At 40.1% G+C, this 19,011-nt stretch overlaps 2 protein-coding genes across 3 annotated transcripts; one reads left to right on the top strand and one right to left on the bottom strand.

Annotated features, from left to right (window-relative positions):
* Positions 1-6: 6 nt before the first annotated feature.
* On the top strand, positions 7-14,148 carry dna2 (DNA replication helicase/nuclease 2). 2 transcript variants are annotated; one of them, XM_015059529.1, is made up of 22 exons: positions 7-615; positions 1,398-1,503; positions 1,601-1,750; positions 3,063-3,246; positions 3,334-3,482; positions 4,474-4,596; positions 4,664-4,886; positions 4,957-5,071; positions 5,672-5,828; positions 5,917-6,108; positions 6,768-7,010; positions 7,084-7,197; positions 7,268-7,377; positions 8,726-8,835; positions 8,919-9,140; positions 9,584-9,777; positions 9,914-10,003; positions 10,890-11,103; positions 11,248-11,337; positions 11,776-11,961; positions 12,036-12,182; positions 13,162-14,148. In XM_015059529.1, the coding sequence occupies exons 1-22, from the start codon at positions 204-206 to the stop codon at positions 13,213-13,215; spliced, it is 3,585 nt and encodes a 1,194-aa protein (XP_014915015.1). In that variant the 5' UTR covers positions 7-203; the 3' UTR covers positions 13,216-14,148. The 2 variants fall into 2 exon arrangements, with proteins under 2 accessions (XP_014915015.1, XP_014915014.1); XM_015059528.1 differs by having other exon boundaries at positions 98-615; positions 1,401-1,503.
* A 762-nt stretch (positions 14,149-14,910) lies between these two features.
* On the bottom strand, positions 14,911-18,929 carry pbld (phenazine biosynthesis like protein domain containing). Its single transcript, XM_015059531.1, has 10 exons — positions 18,794-18,929; positions 18,563-18,661; positions 18,349-18,458; positions 17,637-17,666; positions 17,461-17,549; positions 17,249-17,340; positions 16,504-16,587; positions 16,270-16,332; positions 15,356-15,496; positions 14,911-15,083 (listed from the first exon to the last, which is right to left on the bottom strand). Exons 1-9 carry the CDS (start codon positions 18,852-18,854, stop codon positions 15,384-15,386), a joined length of 741 nt encoding a protein of 246 aa, XP_014915017.1. The 5' UTR covers positions 18,855-18,929; the 3' UTR covers positions 14,911-15,083; positions 15,356-15,383.
* Positions 18,930-19,011: the final 82 nt, after the last annotated feature.

The following is a 19,011-nucleotide window of genomic DNA, read 5'->3' as shown; positions in this document are numbered from 1 at the left end:
AAAACCTCGGTGACCTTGAAAACCTCCTCGCTTCGTCTCCAGACGTCTTCCTCTCTGTCCCAGAGACGCCCAGCAGTCAGATCAGACCTTCCTGCTCTTCTCCCTCCAGACGGGCCAGTCAGCCGCGCTCCGACCCAAAACTGTGCCACCGGTCGCCCGTCTGTCGCAGCCCAAGCAGCAAAAGCATCAGAGTGGGGAGAATAATGACTGAGAAGGGAGAAGTAAATAAGAGTGCGAACAGATTGTCTGGCCCATTCAAGCGACTCTTCAGCCCCAGTCAAGAGTCCCACAACGCTAAGAAACCCAGAACTTCACCTCTGAAAGCTTTGATCGGCTCCACAGAGACGCCTCTTTTCACTGCCGACCCAACAGACCTCTCTCTGGGAGGAGACAGGAAACGCCAGCAGCAGCAACAAGAAAAGACAGTGTCATGTTTTACTGTGATAACAGAAGTGGAAGGTTCCCTGGAGAAGGACACCTGCACTCCTGCTGCTCCTTTACCTGAAGAAAGTGCTGAAGAGTTGGAGGTGGTCCCAAAAGAGAGGACGGCTACACGTGAAACACACGGAGACGGGAACAACAAGACGCTCTTGGATCAGCAGCAAGGCGGAGTTGGTAAGCAAATATCAACGTTTCCATGGCAAACAAGCAGGTCAGTAGATTTAAGGGCTATTTAAAGGGGAACTATTATACACAATTCACATTTTGTACATCCCAAACACTTAAAGAAGCTGGGTTTTTTGGTGTCTGAATAATGACCCAGTTAAAAAATCTCTCAGATATTAAGTCTGAATCAACTGGCACTGGGCCGTTGCCTAGCAACCCCAGTGAAGCCCAGCTGGTCAAATTTGGTCAGCTGGTTTCACTGCTGTACTGCTGTCAGCTGGTTTTGGCTGCTGGAAGAGACAGGTGTTTGTTGTTGATTTGCCATCCAGAAACCACTTGTTGTATTCCTGTTGGTTGTGCAGGAGGCTCCATTTCTGCTTTTCGAAGGTGTATGGTTGTGTAAATGCGCATCGGCTTGCAGCCATTTTAATGTGTGAGTGTAAGGGGCGTGGCCAACAGCTGTTTATTTGGATCTAAAGTGACAAAAGACCCTGAAACAACTCAATCTGAAAGGAGCAGGATAAAACCTCGTTGTCTAAGAATGATTTTGTGCAGAAAAATATAATTAACCTAAATAAGTATCCTAACTTGTTCAAGGAAACATATTAAGTCACCTTTAAAAGAACCAGAGGCTGAAAGGCGTTAAAGATGTAACTCTAAAATATTTCCTTAAAATTACAGCAGAGTAGACCTAAAGAAAATATTCTAATATATAAATGTTAAACATCATTTTCTTTAACTCTGTTTCAGGAATGTTTTCTAACGTTGCTGTTTCTCTAATCCCTATCAAGCAGCTGAATCTGGACCAGCTGGTCCCAGTGAGAACAGCTTTGAGGAGAGCTGGTTTACTGACCAAATGGATGATGAAGCCACAGAAGAAAAGTCCAAAAAGCATCTGTAAGAGTCATTTCTTTTGCTAAAAGTCATCTTAATAAAAACATGCATGCATTATTTCACTGTTTTTAACAGAAAGTAATGTTTTCCGGTTTTACAGTAAGGTACCGGACCACGTGATCCTGTCTGAGGGACCAAATAACCGGTATCTGGTTTTGGACGTTGAGGAGAAACCGGGACACAAATCACTGACCATCTCATGCTGCAGGTCTCTGCTTCCAACCGAGACCTGCCTGCTCAAAGACGGATGGTAAAACTCTCTTTTTGCTCATGTACACTGTAAATCCTGTTACTTTCCTTGTAGTTATATTACATTTTTAGTGCAACCAGTACTGTCTTTTTCATAAACGGCATGAATGATGCTCAAGCTGGATGCTTCATTTTTGGTTTTCTTGTTTGGATGGAACTGAAGTAGGGTTTGTCAATAAATCAATAACAACATGTATCAAAATAGACACATGATCAATAATAGAATATTCGCTGAACTCTGATCGAGAACCGCGCAGCATTCTGGGAGATGTAGGCAGAAGAAAGACCAGCTGTTCAACCTCTGACGACCAGCTAAGCTCGGTTGGTGGAATCAACTCACTCACTCTCTGGTTACCTAGCAACTCATTCATTCTCTGGTTACCTAGCAACTCATTCATTCTCTGGTTACCTAGCAACAACCTGCTGAGTAACTGCCGCAGCAGTTTAAAGTTTCACCAATGTGCCTCATAACTGCTTAAAATAAAAACTGTGAGGAGTGAAAACTGGATAAAAGAGGAAAGGTCACACCACCAGTTTGGTCGTATTTCAGATGTTCCATGCGAAAAACTGATCAATAATTATCAATACTGATTGAAATTAATGCGTTTTTCATCCATTTTGCCAAGCCCTGCTTGCAGATAAAAGCTACATTAGCTAAGCTAATTTTGTTAGTTCTGCAGTGTCACTGATATTTATCTTAGTATTGCTAAGAGTAATATTGAGTAATAGTTGTAAGGTAATTTTATTTTTATAGCTTATTTTCAGCAACAAGACGGTTCAAAGTGCTTCACATGAATTAGAAGGATATACACACAAAACAACGAAATCAGAAGAAAGACAAAAAGCATAAAACTAAATGTTGGTTCCAGTTGTTCTGGATTTGGACAACATCAAGCGAAATGTCGGCTCCATGTCTGACTCTTGTTCTGGGTTGTTGGTGCTTTCTAAGTTTGTTCTAGATTTGTAAGCTAACAGAAGTTTCTCCGATATCAAAAGTACAAAACTAAATGTTTGTCTAAAGTAACAAGTACTCCACAGTTTAGAAAAGTAGCTAAATGTGCTTATGTTGTTTATAAAGTAGGAATGAAGCGAGAGTTGGTTCTAAGCTTGTAGCTTGGTTGCTGTTGTCATAGCAACTGCCTACTAAGATGGCTGTCGGTTACAAACTTCCCAAAGTGTGACGTCACGAGAGCTACCTATATCATGATTAATTTGCTGATGCTCTTTTGCCTCTTGGTTCCTGTGTTTTCTCGTATTTTCATTCATTCATGTGCAGCAGCCTCAAAGTGTGGCGTCTTTTCGTCTCTCTGCAGGGAGCTGACCCCCGTCTACCGCGGCGATGTGGTTCATCTGGAGGGCCGCTCTGAAGGCGGGGCCTGGTTGGTCGACAGGGAGCGGGGTTTCCTGGTCCTCCAGCCCGACAGCCTCATCTCAGGGACCAGCATCTCCAACTCCATCCGCTGCATGAGGCGATCAGTGCTGGGAGAAATGTTCAAGGTGGAAGTTGTGCCCTCTAACGTTTAGGTCATACTTTTAGTCGGTGTTTGACGGAAACGTGATGCGTTTCTCTTGATTTTGATGCAGAGTTTTGATGGCGGCTCTAAGCAGATGCTTAATGGCACCATGGTGCATGAAGTCTTCCAGAGAGCAGCTTCAGCCAAAGATTTCTCTCTGCAGAAACTTTCCCAGCTGGCCGACGAAGCGCTGCGAAATCACCGTTACCTTGGAGACATGTAGGGTGTCTTATCACTTATCCTGCATTTAAAACTACAATCAGAATGAGTGAAGAACTCTCTCACATGTTTGAATATAACAAATTTTAATGGGAATAATATTGAACTCAACTTTAGTTTTTAAATTTCTGCTGCGGGTTTGATGCACAGGGTCACATTTTTAAATTGATTGGATTGATTTTTACTACATTTACATATAAACACACATTAGAACTTTATCTGTTATCAATGTTTAAGTAACTATTATTTAACTAGTTCATGTAAGAAAAAACAGTGGTTATGATAAATGACATCTATGGCTGAAGTGATTAATCACGACAAATCGATTAATCGTTAACTGAAACAGACACTTTTTTAAAAAATAAAGGTCATTTGAGAGCAACAATTAAGCCAAAACTGTACAAAACTTTTATGTTCAGATTTCAGATTGACTTTATTTTTGTAAGCTAACATTACAAAACAGAAAACAAAACAAGATTCTACTTTACAAACCAATAATTTGTCAAAAAAAGCTGAATATACATTTCGTATTTGTGAATATGTTCTAACCAAAACTCCTCCAGGGGCATAATTTTGGCTTCAGCTGGTTTAAATTACTGTAAAAACAAATATATTGGGAAACTTTTACTGTGCAGTTATTAGTCACTGCTGCTGCGCTGCATTGATGATTCAAGCAGAAAGGATTGAGCTTCTAATGTTGGGGATAATTTTTACCTGCAGATTCATCCTCTGCTACAAATGATCAAACGTTCACTCAGAGAACGCTGTTATTGGAGTCTAGGCAAAAAAAAAAAATTCTGATTTAAAAAGGGATGTAATTGTTTATTAGGATTTTTAACATATTTCTAATGTATAAAAATGGCTTAAATGAGATTAAAAAAAATCTGACAATTTTTAAAAATCTGATTAATGGCCAGAATAATCTATAGATTAAAAATAATTATTAGTTGCGGCCCTAATGATGCCACTCTTCTTCTTCGTGTGTTCACAGGTTTGCTTTAGGGGTAAGTCAGGAGGAGATGCAGCAGGAGCTGCATGAGTACCTCCCATCACTGGAGCATTGGGCAAATGAATACCTCTGTTCTCCTGCACCAAAACCCATCAGCTCTAAAATGTAAGAGCCTCAATAAAAACCCCTATTATCAGAATGTGCCAATAATTAACTGATTGCTTGATCGCAGCAGGTGCCAGGCCCCGCCTGCTGTTTTCACGCTGACGGAGCTGGCGGACATAGAGGAGAACGTCTGGTCCCCCAGATTCGGCCTCAAAGGGAAAATAGACGTGACGGCGAAGGTCCGGATCCAAAGGTCGCGAAACGGCAGCAGCAGAGTCTGCGAGGAAAAGACCGTCCCGCTGGAGCTGAAGACTGGCAGGGAGTCTAACTCCATCGAGCATCGCAGTCAGGTCGGAGCAGCTTCCCAGGCTTTTCCAGAAGAACAATCAGCCGTGTGAACGTGGTTCTGGTTGTGTGCAGGTGATCTTATATACGCTGATGAGCATGGAGAGATACAGCCCTGAAATCGGCCTGCTGCTCTACCTGAAGACCGGAAACATGCACCCAGTAGCAGCCGGCCACATGGACCACCGAGGTACAGCGAGCCCAACAGAACCTCAGCAGGTTTCAGATGTTTCCACACAGCAACTCTGGAGTTTATCTGGAAAAGCAGAACCGTAACGGATCGGGCTTTTTGTGACCAAACAAATCTGTGCCACAAGTCGCTCTTCTCTTTGTTCGTCTCTGGCTTTGGGAAGAGTTTGTTTCCTGACTGAGGCTGATTTTATTTCAAACTAACTTGCAGTCAAAACTGGTCAAAAAAAGTTTGTTTTGATCAATAAACCAAATATTTGGTCTTTGAAGATTCAGTTTTTAGAAAATCTGGATGTTTTCCCACCAATGCAGAGATGTCAGGTCGCCCATGGCGGCCATCTTGTTTGTAAATGTTTGAGATCTTATCATAATGAGATTTTATTTTTAAGGCTTATACCCTTGAACATTCTCACATTTTGTCCTGTTACAACCTCAAACTTTAAAGTATTTTTATTGAGATTTTAGATATAAACAAAGCAGTTTAGAGTTGTAAAATGTAAAACATGGTGGCGTCACAATCATGCTGTGGGGATGTTGTGAAGCTAAATATGGGGCCATGTTAGACCTGTTAAAACAGTGATGCATTGTGGGTTTTCTGCAGAGCTGCTGAAGCTGAGGAACTCCCTGGTTCATCACATTAACCACTCTGTAGAGAAAGGAGCCGATCGGAGTCGCCTGTCCAGACTTCCTGACATCCTGAGCAGCAGGCAGACCTGCCAGTACTGCCCTCAGAAACTAAACTGTGCTTTATACGAGCGGTAAGCCCCCTTTAAATCTCATGCAGACTTAAAAACCAACCACAGGAGGCGTCAATGCCTGTCTTCTGTCTCATCCTCTTCGGTCCAGGGTGGTGGACTCCACCTCTGCGGATGTGGGTGAAGACGAAGTACGAGCCTTTCTGCAGCAGGAGACGAGCCACCTGACCCGTCCACATCTGGTCTACTTCGCTCACTGGCTGCTGCTCTGCAGCCTGGAGGCGTCCACCATGGAGGCCAAGAGCGGCCGAAAGCGAGTCTGGCTGCAGTCGGTCCTGGAGAGGTAGCAGTCTGCGGCTTTCACCCGTCTTCTAAGTTGTCTTTTTTTTTTTATTAATTTAAAATTTAGCAAATCTTCTGACATTTGGATCTGTAGAGCTTCTAGAATCAGCCCAAACAACGTTGCAGTTCCCATCAATGTATCTTTCAAATCAGGAGGTTTTTGAAATGGCTCATTTTCCAGACACCAAAAAACATGAACATGAAGTTGATGCATTTTGGTGACTGGAAAATGAACCTTTTCAAAAACCTCTTCATTTGCAAGTCACATTCGATGGGAACTGCACCGTTACCTAGCAACCCCGGCTGAGCCTGGTCCTGTTACCTAGCAACCCAATCCAGCACATTTGGTCGGCTGGTTTTATCGCTGTCTTTGCTGTACAATGGCTGCTGGAAAAGACAAGACTTTTGTTGTTGACTTACCATCCAGAAACCACTTGCTGCTTTCTTATTGCTTGTGCAGGAGGCTCCACTTAACATTAACTATAAAGCAACACGTTAGATCAGAGCTGAGAGAAACTGATAATTGATCATTTTAACCTCATTTCTTGTAGGATTTCATCTGTTCTAATATTTTCACTTCAGATTTTTTTCTTAATCTCATCAGATCCTCTTATATGCTGAATTTTCAGCTCTTTAGTTTCGACTTTAATGCGTTTTCAGTGAGAAGGGCGGCAGCTGTGTGGGGAACCTGCAGCTCAGCGGCTCGGTGACTGCTCAGTCCGAAGGCGTCTTCGTCCACCGTTTCCTGCGCAGCGCGGCCGCCTCGCAGCAGGGCGCCAACCACTTCGGCCTGACCAGCGGAGATCGCATCGTTGTCAGCGACCAAGAGGGTCGTCTCATCGGCTTGGCAACAGGATACCTGAAAGGAGTCAACGCGACATCGGTCAGCTGCACTTTGGACAGGTGGGCTCTACGTTCACAAGTCGTCCTGTTGGACTCAGCAGAAGGTTTTCACCTGATGTCTTCTGTTTAACAGGGACCTGTCAAAGTTCAGCGGCGTTTCGTTTCGACTGGACAGCGATGAAGGAGTGGTGGGCCTCAGCACTCACCTCAGCAATCTGTCCAGGCTGATGGAAAGCTCTGGCGACAGGTGGGATCAGGGAAACATGAGCAGCATCAGATATCATCTTAAAGTTTGACTTAAGTCCGTCTCTGTGCAGTGAGCGCCTCAGGGAGCTGGTTGTTGACCTTCGACCTCCAGAGTTTATCACCAACCTCAGCTCTGTTCTACCCAGAGAGGCCAAGGACACAGTGGCCAACATCCTCAAAGGTGCTCAACATCTGAAATCAGCCTTAAGTTGTTCCTAATGTTCAGGTTGGCCTCATAGATCAGTGGTGTGTGAATAGAACAGAATGTACTTTATTGGTCCCCAAGGTGAAGATGTAGACCTCTTCTCCCTCTCATAACTCACCTCATCTGTTCTTGTTTTAAAATTTAAATTGGTATTAATTAGCAGGAAATAGAATTATGCACAAATAAATATAATACAAAATAATATTAACACTGCATTCAAAGCAAAGTGGTACCAAATTATCAACACAAGATATAAGTGTTTCATATGAGTCGATATTGATAATTATTGATTTGTTTTATTGTTTCAAATATCTGAAATGCTTCCAAACTGGCAGCATGACCATTCCTGTTTTATCCAGCTGTAGCTCCATGTCATTGTTTTTTACATCTAAGCAGTTATGAGGCACAGCAACCAAACCTTGAACTGCTGCTGTGGCAGTTACTCCACGTGTTGTTGCTAGGTAACCAGAGAGTGAGTGAGTTGCTAGGTAACCAGAGAGTTAGTGAGGCGATTCCACCAAACTCATTTTTAAACATGAGAGGTTGAGCAACTAAAGTCTTTCCTCTGCCTACATCCCCCAGAATGCTTTGCGGTTGTGGATCTGAGTTCAGTGAAATTATTAAATATTTTATCAGACATGTTATTTATCGAAACCATCGTTACTTATATTGTTATTGATTTGTTAACTGGTCTTATGAGATTCTTATTTCATGCAAAGGTGTTCGCTCTTGAACTGTTTCACATTTTGTCACATTACACTGACTACAGTATGTTTTGTTGGGATTTTATGTGATCAGCGAAGCATATTGATGTGAGGTGGAAGTAGTGTTCAAAAATCTCTGCAAATAAAAACCCAAACAACATGAGATGCTGTTGTATTGAACAGGATGCACTGGACTTTTAGACATTGCATACATCGCTGGTTAACATCAGTTTTCACTTGTTTTGATCTGCTAATGCAGTCTTTCTCGAACTGTGCGGCGTCTTTCAGTGCGTAGATCCTACGCACTGAAAGAAAATGTTTCTTTTTGCCAATGCAACTCAAGTCTATTTTTCTTTTATTATGCTTCTAAATTACAAATAGCCCTGAAATGTTATTAATGCACACATCTGTGAATAACTCAAAACGCCCCGAGTTGACGTGTTCATGGTTTTATTTTGGCCAATCACATTTACAAAACAGCGCTACCTACACATTACACAAAGACAATGAGCTAAGAGATTACTACTTTAATTTCAGGTTGTACAAGATGTTACTGCGAGGGCAATGTAAATTAGTCTGTCTGTGAGAGAAACAATGCTTTAATGTTTATCTGTCTGCAGGTCTAAACAAACCCCAGAAACAGGCCATGAAGAAGGTTTTGCTGTCCAAAGACTTCACCCTCATAGTTGGGATGCCTGGAACCGGCAAGACGACAACCATCTGCACACTGGTAGACCTCAAACAAATCCAAACTCTGTTTCCCTTTTCCTTCCCCTCTGACTCCCTCTGTCATCATCACTTCTCCGCCATCAGGTGCGCATCCTGCACGCCTGTGGGTTCAGTGTGTTGCTGACCAGCTACACCCACTCTGCTGTGGACAACATCCTGCTGAAGCTGAAGCGCTTCCGGGTCGGCTTTCTGCGTCTGGGTCAGGGGCAGAAGGTCCATCCGGAGATCCTGCCGTACACAGAGGAGAGCATGAGGAGGAAGGACGTTCACACGCTCACCGAGCTGCAGCAGCTTTACAGCAAAGAAGTGAGTGTTTTTTTTTTTCTTTTGTATTTGTTGCTAGGAATAAATTAATCGCATGAGAAATTAAAATGAACTCAGTAATTTCCATTTGCATGATTTATCGTTCTTCTTTCTACCAAAAACTGGATGACAAAAGTCTTCAGTCTGGTGATTTAGACCTTTTTTGAAAGACAATTTTGTTTACAAAAACCTCAAGATTAATTTTATTAGTTGTTTTTGTTTATTTATTTTGGATATTTAAAATGTCTTGCAGTTCCAGTGAGAATTAAAGTTTATTCATCCTTGAGAATGTGATATTATGCCATTATATTACCAGAAAACGATCTCAAAATAACATTCTTATTCTTTATTGCAATAATTTTTGTGACAATTTATTATTCAGCAAAATTTGTTATGATTTGTTTTTATTTTTTCTGAGTTAATAATCTTGTCTCGTTTCGTTCCAGCTGGTTGTGGCAACCACATGCATGGGCATCAAGCATCCGATCTTCACACGCCGGCGGTTTGACTTCTGCATCGTAGACGAGGCGTCGCAGATCAGCCAGCCGATCTGTCTGGGTCCGCTTTTCTACGCCAAGCGGTTCGTCCTGGTTGGAGATCATCAGCAGCTGCCGCCGATTGTTCAGAACCAGGAAGCAAGGTGGAGAATATTTCATTACTAATGCGGCGCACCATGACAGCAGGGAAAAAGACTTACAAACTCTGACGGGTCTTACAAAATGTGATGCTGTCAAATGTGTTATTATTATTATTGTTATTGTTATTTTCCTTTTAAGGTCTCTTGGGATGGATGAAAGTCTGTTTAAGCGACTTGAGCTCCATAGCGAGGCGGTGGTGCAGCTGAACGTACAGTACCGGATGAACAGGTAAACACTGCTGGGAGAAAACTGGATGCTTCTGCAGTAAAGATTATGTGGGTTGTTGTAAAATCAAAGGAAATAAATACACGGATTTTAATGTTTCTTTACAAAGAAAAACTGGGAAAAAAATTGCACCGGTTTGTTTCTGTACACTGAAAATATTTAGGTCAAAATTCATGTTCAAAAATTATTTGTTGATCCCAAAGAGAAATTAATGTTGCTGTAGATGGTGATCGCTGTTTGCGGGACATATCTCCTGTAGCAGTCTGTGATACAGCGGGTTTAAGAAGCCTCTGATTGAAGACACTTGGTCTGTTATAAGCTAAATTTAAAGAGACTGGTAATGTTTCTGAAAATGAATCGGACCATTTTCAAACATTTAATCTGATCTTTTCAAAACTCAAAAAGCTTTCTCGCTTTGTCGCCTCTGGGGAAAAAATGTCAACTTTACTATGAATGTAGAAATAATTTTCCCAGACTAAGTTTTTACATGGCCAGCTAGACTTTAGGATACAAAAAGAGCTGTCGAGATGACATTTATGTGCTTAAATATTTATCAATGAAATCAAAGCAGTTTTTTCTGTATACTGCCAAATTACATCAGTGTGATTGCAGAGACGGCTACTTATTAATATTTTAACAGTTTAACGGGTAGTTTTAACAACACATTCTTCCACAACCGGCCCTTTAAAAACATGTGATCTTCAAAATGCAATTGAGGTTAGATGCATAGTGTCCTTAAATTCAAAAATTATTAGACTTAATAAATATGAAGTGATTTTAGATTTAAATGTCCAGCAATCTTCTCTAACTTGCTTTAAGATTTTTTTTTAACAAGTTTTTATTTGCAGCATCTATAAAACAGTGTTTCACCTTCTGTTTGTAAATCTAGTCAGATCATGTCTCTGAGTAACTCTCTGATGTACGACGGCCGGCTGGAGTGCGGGTCTGAGCGGACGGCCTCGGCTCTGCTCACCCTGCCCTCGCTGCCGTCCGTCCAATCAGAGCTCACTTCCTGCTCTGAGACTCGTCCCCAGCTGGACCTGTCCTGGCTGCAGGCCGCGCTGCTGCCCTCCAACCCCGTCTGCTTCCTCGACTGCTCAAAGGTTTGTAAAATGCTGCAGCTGTTTCTATATGTCCGAGCATAAAGCCACTGAGGCTGTTGGTGTTTTTTAAAATATGTTTATGATTCATTTGACTTGCAGGACATGTTTACGGTGGATTGTGTGTAAAAGTTTCGGTTCCTGCAGGTTCCTGCTTTGGAGTCGGTGGAGCAGGGAGGAGTGAGCAATCGCACCGAAGCTGCTCTCATACACATGATGCTTTCTCTCCTCATAAAGGTTTGTTTGCTTCTAAATTAATAATTTATAAGGGCAAAGATAAGTTTCATGCACTCTTAATGCAATAAGCAACGATAAATTAATATGAGCTTGATGAGGGTTAAATTCTGATTATTTTTGAAGGTCAATTTTGTTTACAGTCCTCATAATACATTTTAGTTATGACTTTAGTTGTGTGTGGATTATTTTATTTCTGTTTTATTTTTATTTTGAATATTTAAATATTTTCCAGTATTCTTTAAAAAATGTTATGTTATTGGTCTTTTAGAGAGAATTTAGATTATTATGCCATTATAAAAACAACAATGCTATCGTTTATCGCAGTAATTATTGGGACTATTTATCATTCAGGAACATTTATCATCATAACGGGCTTAATAAATAATATACCAATGTTTGCATTTCTGCTCTAAAACCTCTGTTTTCTCTGCACACCAGGCCGGGTGTAAACCCGGTGATATTGGAGTTATCGCCCCCTACAGGCAGCAGCTGAAGTGCATCTCTGCTCTGCTGCAGTCCTCTGCTTTCTCCGGGGTGGAGGTCAACACGGTGGACCGGTACCAGGGACGGGACAAGAGTCTGATTGTTCTGTCGTTTGTCAGAAGCACCGCAGAGGAAGGAAACGTAGGCATCTTCTCCTCCCAGCTTTCTCTCTTTATAGCGATCCTGTCCTCACTTTGTCCCGTTTATTTGCTCAGTTAGGGGAGCTGCTGAAGGACTGGAGGCGTCTGAATGTGGCTGTAACCAGAGCAAAACACAAGCTGCTGATGGTGGGCTCTGCTGCAACGCTGCGGCGATACCCACCAGTGGAGAAGCTGCTGCAGCATCTACTGCAGCAGAACATGATATCTTTTCATAATCATTTAATAATTATGGATACTGCATAAATATGTTGTTTTAACTTAGATTTTATATTTTTTAAATGATTGAATAACAGAAAACTAAAATGAATGAAAATTGTCTCTTAACCCATTTCACCCCACCGGTCACAAATTGAGATTCAGTTTTTATTGTTTCCTCATCTTCCTGCTGGCGGCCCCCACTTTTAAAAACACTTGCAATGCAACAGCTGTTGGTGAATATTGCAAATTTCATGAATACAGACTTTGTGTTACAGAAAGATTCAGCCTGTTGTTGGAGTCGCACTTCAGTTGATCTCCTCATTTGATGGATTAGTGATGGTTTCTAAAAGTCAAACAGAAGAAAAACAGGAGTGAGAAAAAGGTGGATTTATCATAGAAACTGCTTTCTCTTTGCAAGTATGTGTTCTCCAGTGTGAACGGCAAACGACCTGAAAGTGTCCCGCATGCGCAGTAGAGGGCGCAACAACGTCGCACACAGAGGGCGTGTCTATGGTTCTCAGTGTTTTGCCAACCGCCATAAAAAGTTGAAGAAGAAGCGCTCAGTGTTTGCGGAGGTAAACGTGGATGCTAACGGTGTAGCATAGCTTACAATTTTGAAGTTGTTCGACCGGAGGAGACATATTATAACAACTTAATCCTCATTAAAGTCCGCCATAATTGTTTTACTTCCCGCTTGTGAGTATTAGGACGCAGAATAGTGACGTTTGTCGAGTATCAGTGACGTTCAGGTCGAATGAATATCGACCTAGCCGTTAGAGTCGGGTCACAAATACTGTATATAATATAATACGATCTATGTTCAGACTGTCGTGAATTCATATCGCATTAAGGGTCGCTTCAGGCTGCAGGGTAAACGTAGCTTATGAAGTTACGCCTGGTTAGTGTGCATGTTTCACATTCTCATGGCAGATTGTTCTTTTTAATCCACGTCTTCAGGTTTTCTCTTTAACCCTTCCTTCACATTATCCAGCTCCCTCCAGCTGCTCACAAGGCATTACCCAGCATGCACCTCTGAAGCAACGCGCTGTCAGGGAGATGGCTTAAGACTGCAGAAAACAGAGACTTACCTGGATGTTCGTCAGGAGACATGGAAACGCTTTATCACACAGAAAATGGGAACCAAGCTGACTTTCTTTTTACCTCAAGCTAAAATATATCATAAAACCTCAGTTGTGTTCCATAAAAACAGTCGTACAGTAATCTTTTTTTAAAATATAAAACTTTCAATTTAGTTCATTTTGTTAACTTGAATCCATTTAAGATCCAATTGAAGCATTTTGCTTTTAATGTGGAACATATACTAGAAGAACTGACAGTTTTACTGCTTCTTCTGGAGATAAATGTGAATAATTACACTTGATTTTTAAACCATTTGTTTTATTAAATACCTCTTACTGATGCACTAATGATCCTCTTGGTGTGACTATTGGTACTGCTTATCCATTTCATTCATAAGCTTGTTATTTAAAGACTTTACTTTTCCAAGTTCTGGTGAATAATTTCTAGTTTCTGACAAAACATTGTGCAGCTCGGAACTGTGTTGGTAAAATATGCTTTCATTTGTTGTAACAGAATACCTGAAGGCTTTTCCATCAATGTGGCTTCATACAGTTAAACCAAACTGGTCTACTTTAACGAATGTTGATGTCAACGGAGTTACTAATTTTTATTTTAGAGTAGCAGCAGCTGAATTTTGCAGTGGTATACTTTATCTGCCGATCAGTCCTCCAGAGTCACCAATATTGTATTTTTAATGTTAAATTGAAGCAGTGATGTTTTGTATAATTTAACTCTTGATTCTGTTAATCAGATTCATGAATCTGGATCAATGAGACCAAACTGACCTCAGATCTTCTTGGTTTTTGTGTGTCTTACTTTTTTTTTTTTTTAAGTTTTGTCTTGCAGCTTTTTGCCTTTTTGTGGAATGTGAATAAATAATGCTTTTTTTTTTTAAATATGCTGTTTTGTTCCTTCTGTATGTTAAATATTCCTCAACATGTCACACGTCAAAATGCTCTCACTGGATTTTCATGGTTTCCTCATGATGTGTTTAGGCTTGTAAATCCTCCACAAGAAGTGAAAAATTAAGTTTATTTACTCAGTTCAAGTTTTTTCTGGCCAAGTCATTTTATATTTAATAGGAAACTCCAGTTCTTCAGTCCTGCAAAGTCCTATTAAAGTTTAAAAGCAGGAAGAATATGTATTTTCCACAATCTCTTGAATGTTTTTGGCCAGTCAGTTTACTGAACAAGAACAAACTTTTTTTCCCCACATGATCCATAAAACATTTCTCAGTTCTTGTGGAATAATTTATGTTCAATCTCTTTTAAACTGGAGCCTATTTTGTAGATTTCTCAGCTGCTGCAAAGTTGATTCTGTAATCAATTGTTTAGTTTCTAAATACTTAAGAGGAGAGATTTTAGTAAATTTGACAACCTGATGCAGCTGAGCTCACTTTGAAACAAGGAATGTATATATTGATCAATATTTCTGATTGGTCTGATCCAATTCCATATTTCCTCTATGTAAATTAAATCAGTTGGTTTTGTGAATTAGAATCAGCTTTAATTATTAATCCAGAATTATAGATTTGAAACTCCTGAGATTGAAAGCCTTGAATAAAAGGAAAAACTCACCAAGATTTTGAACATCATTTATGCAAATGGGTTTTATCTTCCTTTTTACTTTATAAAAACACAAGGAAAAAGACGACTGTTCTTTCAATGTTTAATGAAAGTGTCAAATAGGAAGGAAAACAATTCATCCTCTAGACTGATTTACTTGCGTTAACACAGATTAACAAAGCATGTTGACATCTACATTAAAATAAGGTGAAATGAGAACCGACCAGTCTGCATTAATTCATCTGTTTCTGTTTAACGTGTCATTCACAGGTTGTCATTCACAATGTCAGGGTGTCAAACTCCAGTCCTCAAGGGCCGCTGTCCTGCAGAGTTCAGATGTGCCACAGGTAAAAAACAGTGGAATGAAATGGCTTAATGACCTCCTCCCTGTGTAGATCGGTTCTCCTGAGCCTTGCTAATGACCTAATTATTCTTTTCAGGTGTGGTGCAGCAGAGGCGCATCTAAAAGTTGCAGGACAGAGGCCCTTGAGGACTGGAGTTTGACACCCCTGTCAATGACGGGTTAAAGTCAACTCATTTCACTTCCTGCTCATTGTCGCTACAGCCTGATGAATCCCTGCAGCACAGTGGTGACGTCTCCAGCTATGTTGATCCTCCCATTGTCTCTCACCTCCAGGTCCAGCTCCCCTCCACGACTCGAGCACTGGTACGCTGCAAAAACACAAAATCAGGACGGCTACTGACCGCAAGATCAGATCTGACGGGAAATGAAATAAAAAGCAGGTTAATTACAGAATTAGTGTAGGAAGTTCAGCCTGTGTGGATTCTACTCAGGGTTTTATTGGATTGTCAAGTCTTTAAAAGGACAACCAGAGATTATTGACATAATATTTAACAAAAGTCCTCAACTATGTGGAAACATTAAGAGTCTATGGCACTCAGTAAACAGTACTGTAGCAAGAGTAGCACTACTTCAACATAGGACTTTGACACCTGTGAAGTAATTGATTTGAAGTATTTAATATTTAAAAAATTACATCATCAGATGAACCAAAATATAAAGTTAGGTGGAAATTTCTGTATTTTCGGGACATAAATGACAATAATTCATATAACTAACAAAAAATAACTAAATCGGGTAGAAGAAATTTTTCTAAATCAGTTTTTTTTTTAATAAAAAACTTTAACAAAAGCTGCAGGTGTGTGTGTGTGTGTGTGTGTCTGGTGAATTTTTGGTTAAAACAAGTTTGTTCTTCATTCAGTGGGTAGAAAATCCAGAGATTTTTCTCGAGTAAAAATATTTAGTAATAAAATTACTCAAAAGTAAAAAGTGCAACATTGTGAAAATACTTCTAAAGTACATTTTTTCAAAATAAAAGTTACTGAAGTGAATGTAATTGAGTAAATGTAACTAGTTACATTTGTCCCTGTTTATCTCCACTGCTAAAACCTGGAAGCTGCTCCGACTCTTTATTTTGACTCACCAAGCATTTTCTTTTTCCCAAGTACGTCTGACCAGTAGCTTCCCAGAACGGTGTGAGCAGAGCCTGGAAGAGCAGACGATTCAAACGCATCTCATAAGAAACATGAAATATTTTTCACATTTATTGCAGTAGTGTAAAATATGCAACCACCTTTATTTATTTTTAGCCTGTTTGCCTTTGCAGCAACAGTATAAAGGCCAGAATTACGTTTATTTGTGAGAGCGCTCATCTTACCGGTGACGGGATCTTCTGGGATGCCGGCCCACGGAGCGAAGTACCGGGAGTAGAAGTCGAATCCGGGCTGACAGTCTGGAGACCCTGATCACAGGAACATATACAAAAATTACAGCGCATTTAATAAAACTATGACAGAAAAATAAAAGGAAGAGTAAACTCAGACATTTTCTAGAAAAATCAGGGAAAGTTCAGATCTCCCAAAACCAAAACATTCCCAGAAAAAACTCAGATATTTTGAGATTAATCTCAGAAATTTTTTAGAAAATTTGAAAAGTATAAAATTTGCTAGAAAAACATCTGAAATTAATATACGAAAAATGTAAACACTTTCTAAATTTCCAAAAGTGAATCTTTTTTTACCTTTGACACTCAGAGATTTACGTTTCTTCTAGAAAATGTCTATTAATTTCAGAATTTCATTTTTTTCTAGTAATTGTTTTTATTTTTCAAACTAAGAATTTTTCATTTTTGTTTCCAAGAAAATTTCTGAGATTAATCTCACAATTTCTGATTTTTTTTCTAGCTAATTTTCTACTTTTGAAACTCAGAAATCTCCAGGCTTTTCCTACAAAAGTTCCGAGATTGATCTCACAATTTCTTATTTTTTGTCTAGCATTTTTTTTATTTTTCAAACTCAGAAATGTTCAAGCTTGTCTGAGATAAATGTGAAAATTAGATTGTGTTGTGTGTATGTAATCTACACGAAGCTCCAGGTTTGACCTCGTTGTGTTGCTCTGCTCACCTTTCGTTGTAACGATGACGCCTCTCACTCTGCCGCTGGAGTCGCTGTTCAGAAGAGCAACAGGGTCAACTTTCAGACTGGTTAGCGCTGACCTGGAGACAAAACACACACACACGCAGCAAACACTCGGCTCAGTGGTTTCTGAAAGAAGGTCAGAGATGTGAGCATTTTGAAAACCCGGTTGGCTTCTGGGTGTTTGTGGTCAAAATGACCTTTCACAGCTGTCCGACAATCGGATCATCAGCTTCTTTGTGTCGCAGCTCAAAAGAACCTCCTGAACCGGGTGGTTTCCTACTGCCGCCTGTAATAGAAATATAAATACAGTTCAACACACATGATCTGGCTGAGAAGTGTTCAGAGACGACTGGTGTGGATGTTTATTACTGACCTTTATAACATCTTTAAAGTCATTGTGATCCTAAAAAATAAAAAATATGTTTTTATATCTTTTATTTGTCCTTTCAGATGCCTTTACAGTTAAACTTCATTATACATGTTAAAGAATATGTCAACATGTCAGCTAAAGCTTTAAGTTAAAGCATTTGAAAAAACAAAACTCTTAAAAGTGTAACCACAGAAATGTAACTTTATTAAAATTTCTCTCTGACCTCCAGATTTCTACAAATCAGTTGTTCCCCCATCTCTTCTGTCTCAGCGTCTCTGATTAAAAACTATTGGCTTTTCATAACAAGGTATAATTTTTTTACAGTCCAGATACAAGATAAAATTATTTCCTGATGAGCAAAATGTTTTCATGTATAAGGTATGACTTTCCTCTTTATATCTCAGTTAAACGTGGAAAACTCACTGAGTGCAAACACGCCAGTTGCTAGGCAACGTAGTAATATATATAAATCTCTTTTTGTGGGGATTTTGTGAATTAAATGTGCAAACTACATTTTATGAATCAAACCTTGTTTAACAGCTTATTTAGTTATATTTATAAGATAATATGTTTTCTATTTGTGAAGCACTTTTGTTTTATTTCAGTGAAAGGCGCATTATAAAAACAAATACCTAATTAATTAGTTTATTTTCCAGAGAGAACATATTTTAGATTGCTGATTTTCTGCAGGTTTGTTCATGAATGTGTAATTCACCTTCTTTGTCGGTGGATTTAGAGGAAAGTCCATGATGTATCCTTCTTTTCTCTTGCTCACGCCCAAATCTCCACTCCTCGTCTCAAACACCACCGTTGGATTAACATTATCTGAGGAGGCGAACATGACGCAACATTTTACAGTTTGTAAGCTGACAAATTCTTGAATGGCCGTCTGCGTCCTCATGAGGTGTTTATGTGTGTATTGGTCTTACTTTTATACTGGAACAGCACCGCTGCAGAGGCCAGCGTGGCGTGACCGCACAGATTTACTTCCATGGTTGGTGTGAACCATCTGAGGCGAAATCTTGTTCCTGTTTAATTACATCACCAGTTGTTGTTTTTAATATGTCTTTACTGCCCACAGATTACTTAGATTTTCAATCTTTGTCTACAAGAAGGAGCTGACACTGGTTATAAATTCATAATAGTGATGTAATAGCTACCGGAAGTGAAGGTATCAGTGGGGTTGATCAAGGTGATGAAAGCTGTTTCTGACAGGTTCATTTCTGCTGCTATCTTCTGATACAAATCATCACTCAGCTCCTGGTAATAAGAAGGACAATATGATGCACACTAGAGATGTGCGGATCAGGTTTTTTCCTGCCGATACCGATCACCCATGATGGCCGATACACCGATACCGATCACCGATACCGATCAC

Source organism: Poecilia latipinna, unplaced genomic scaffold, assembly GCF_001443285.1.
Source record: "Poecilia latipinna isolate Pla-1442-1.1 unplaced genomic scaffold, P_latipinna-1.0 Scaffold1633, whole genome shotgun sequence".
NCBI classification, from domain to species: Eukaryota; Metazoa; Chordata; class Actinopteri; order Cyprinodontiformes; family Poeciliidae; genus Poecilia; species Poecilia latipinna.
The sequence above is the reverse complement of the archived record's forward strand: the minus strand, read 5'-3'. Positions and strand labels throughout refer to the sequence as shown.

Excerpts from the sequence above, each read along its gene's own strand:
- pbld (XM_015059531.1), bottom strand. The coding sequence starts at position 18,854 with ATGAACCTGTCAGAAACAGCTTTCATCACCTTGATCAACCCCACTGAT. Across the intron at positions 17,667-18,348 it reads TAAATCCACCGACAAAGAAG|GATCACAATGACTTTAAAGA; the intron begins GTGAATTACACA and ends TTTATTTTTTAG. Across the intron at positions 16,333-16,503 it reads CCCAGAAGATCCCGTCACCG|GCTCTGCTCACACCGTTCTG; the intron begins GTAAGATGAGCG and ends CTGCTCTTCCAG.
- dna2 (XM_015059529.1), top strand. The coding sequence starts at position 204 with ATGACTGAGAAGGGAGAAGTAAATAAGAGTGCGAACAGATTGTCTGGC. Across the intron at positions 9,141-9,583 it reads AGCAGCTTTACAGCAAAGAA|CTGGTTGTGGCAACCACATG; the intron begins GTGAGTGTTTTT and ends GTTTCGTTCCAG. Across the intron at positions 12,183-13,161 it reads ATCTACTGCAGCAGAACATG|ATTATCCAGCTCCCTCCAGC; the intron begins ATATCTTTTCAT and ends CCCTTCCTTCAC.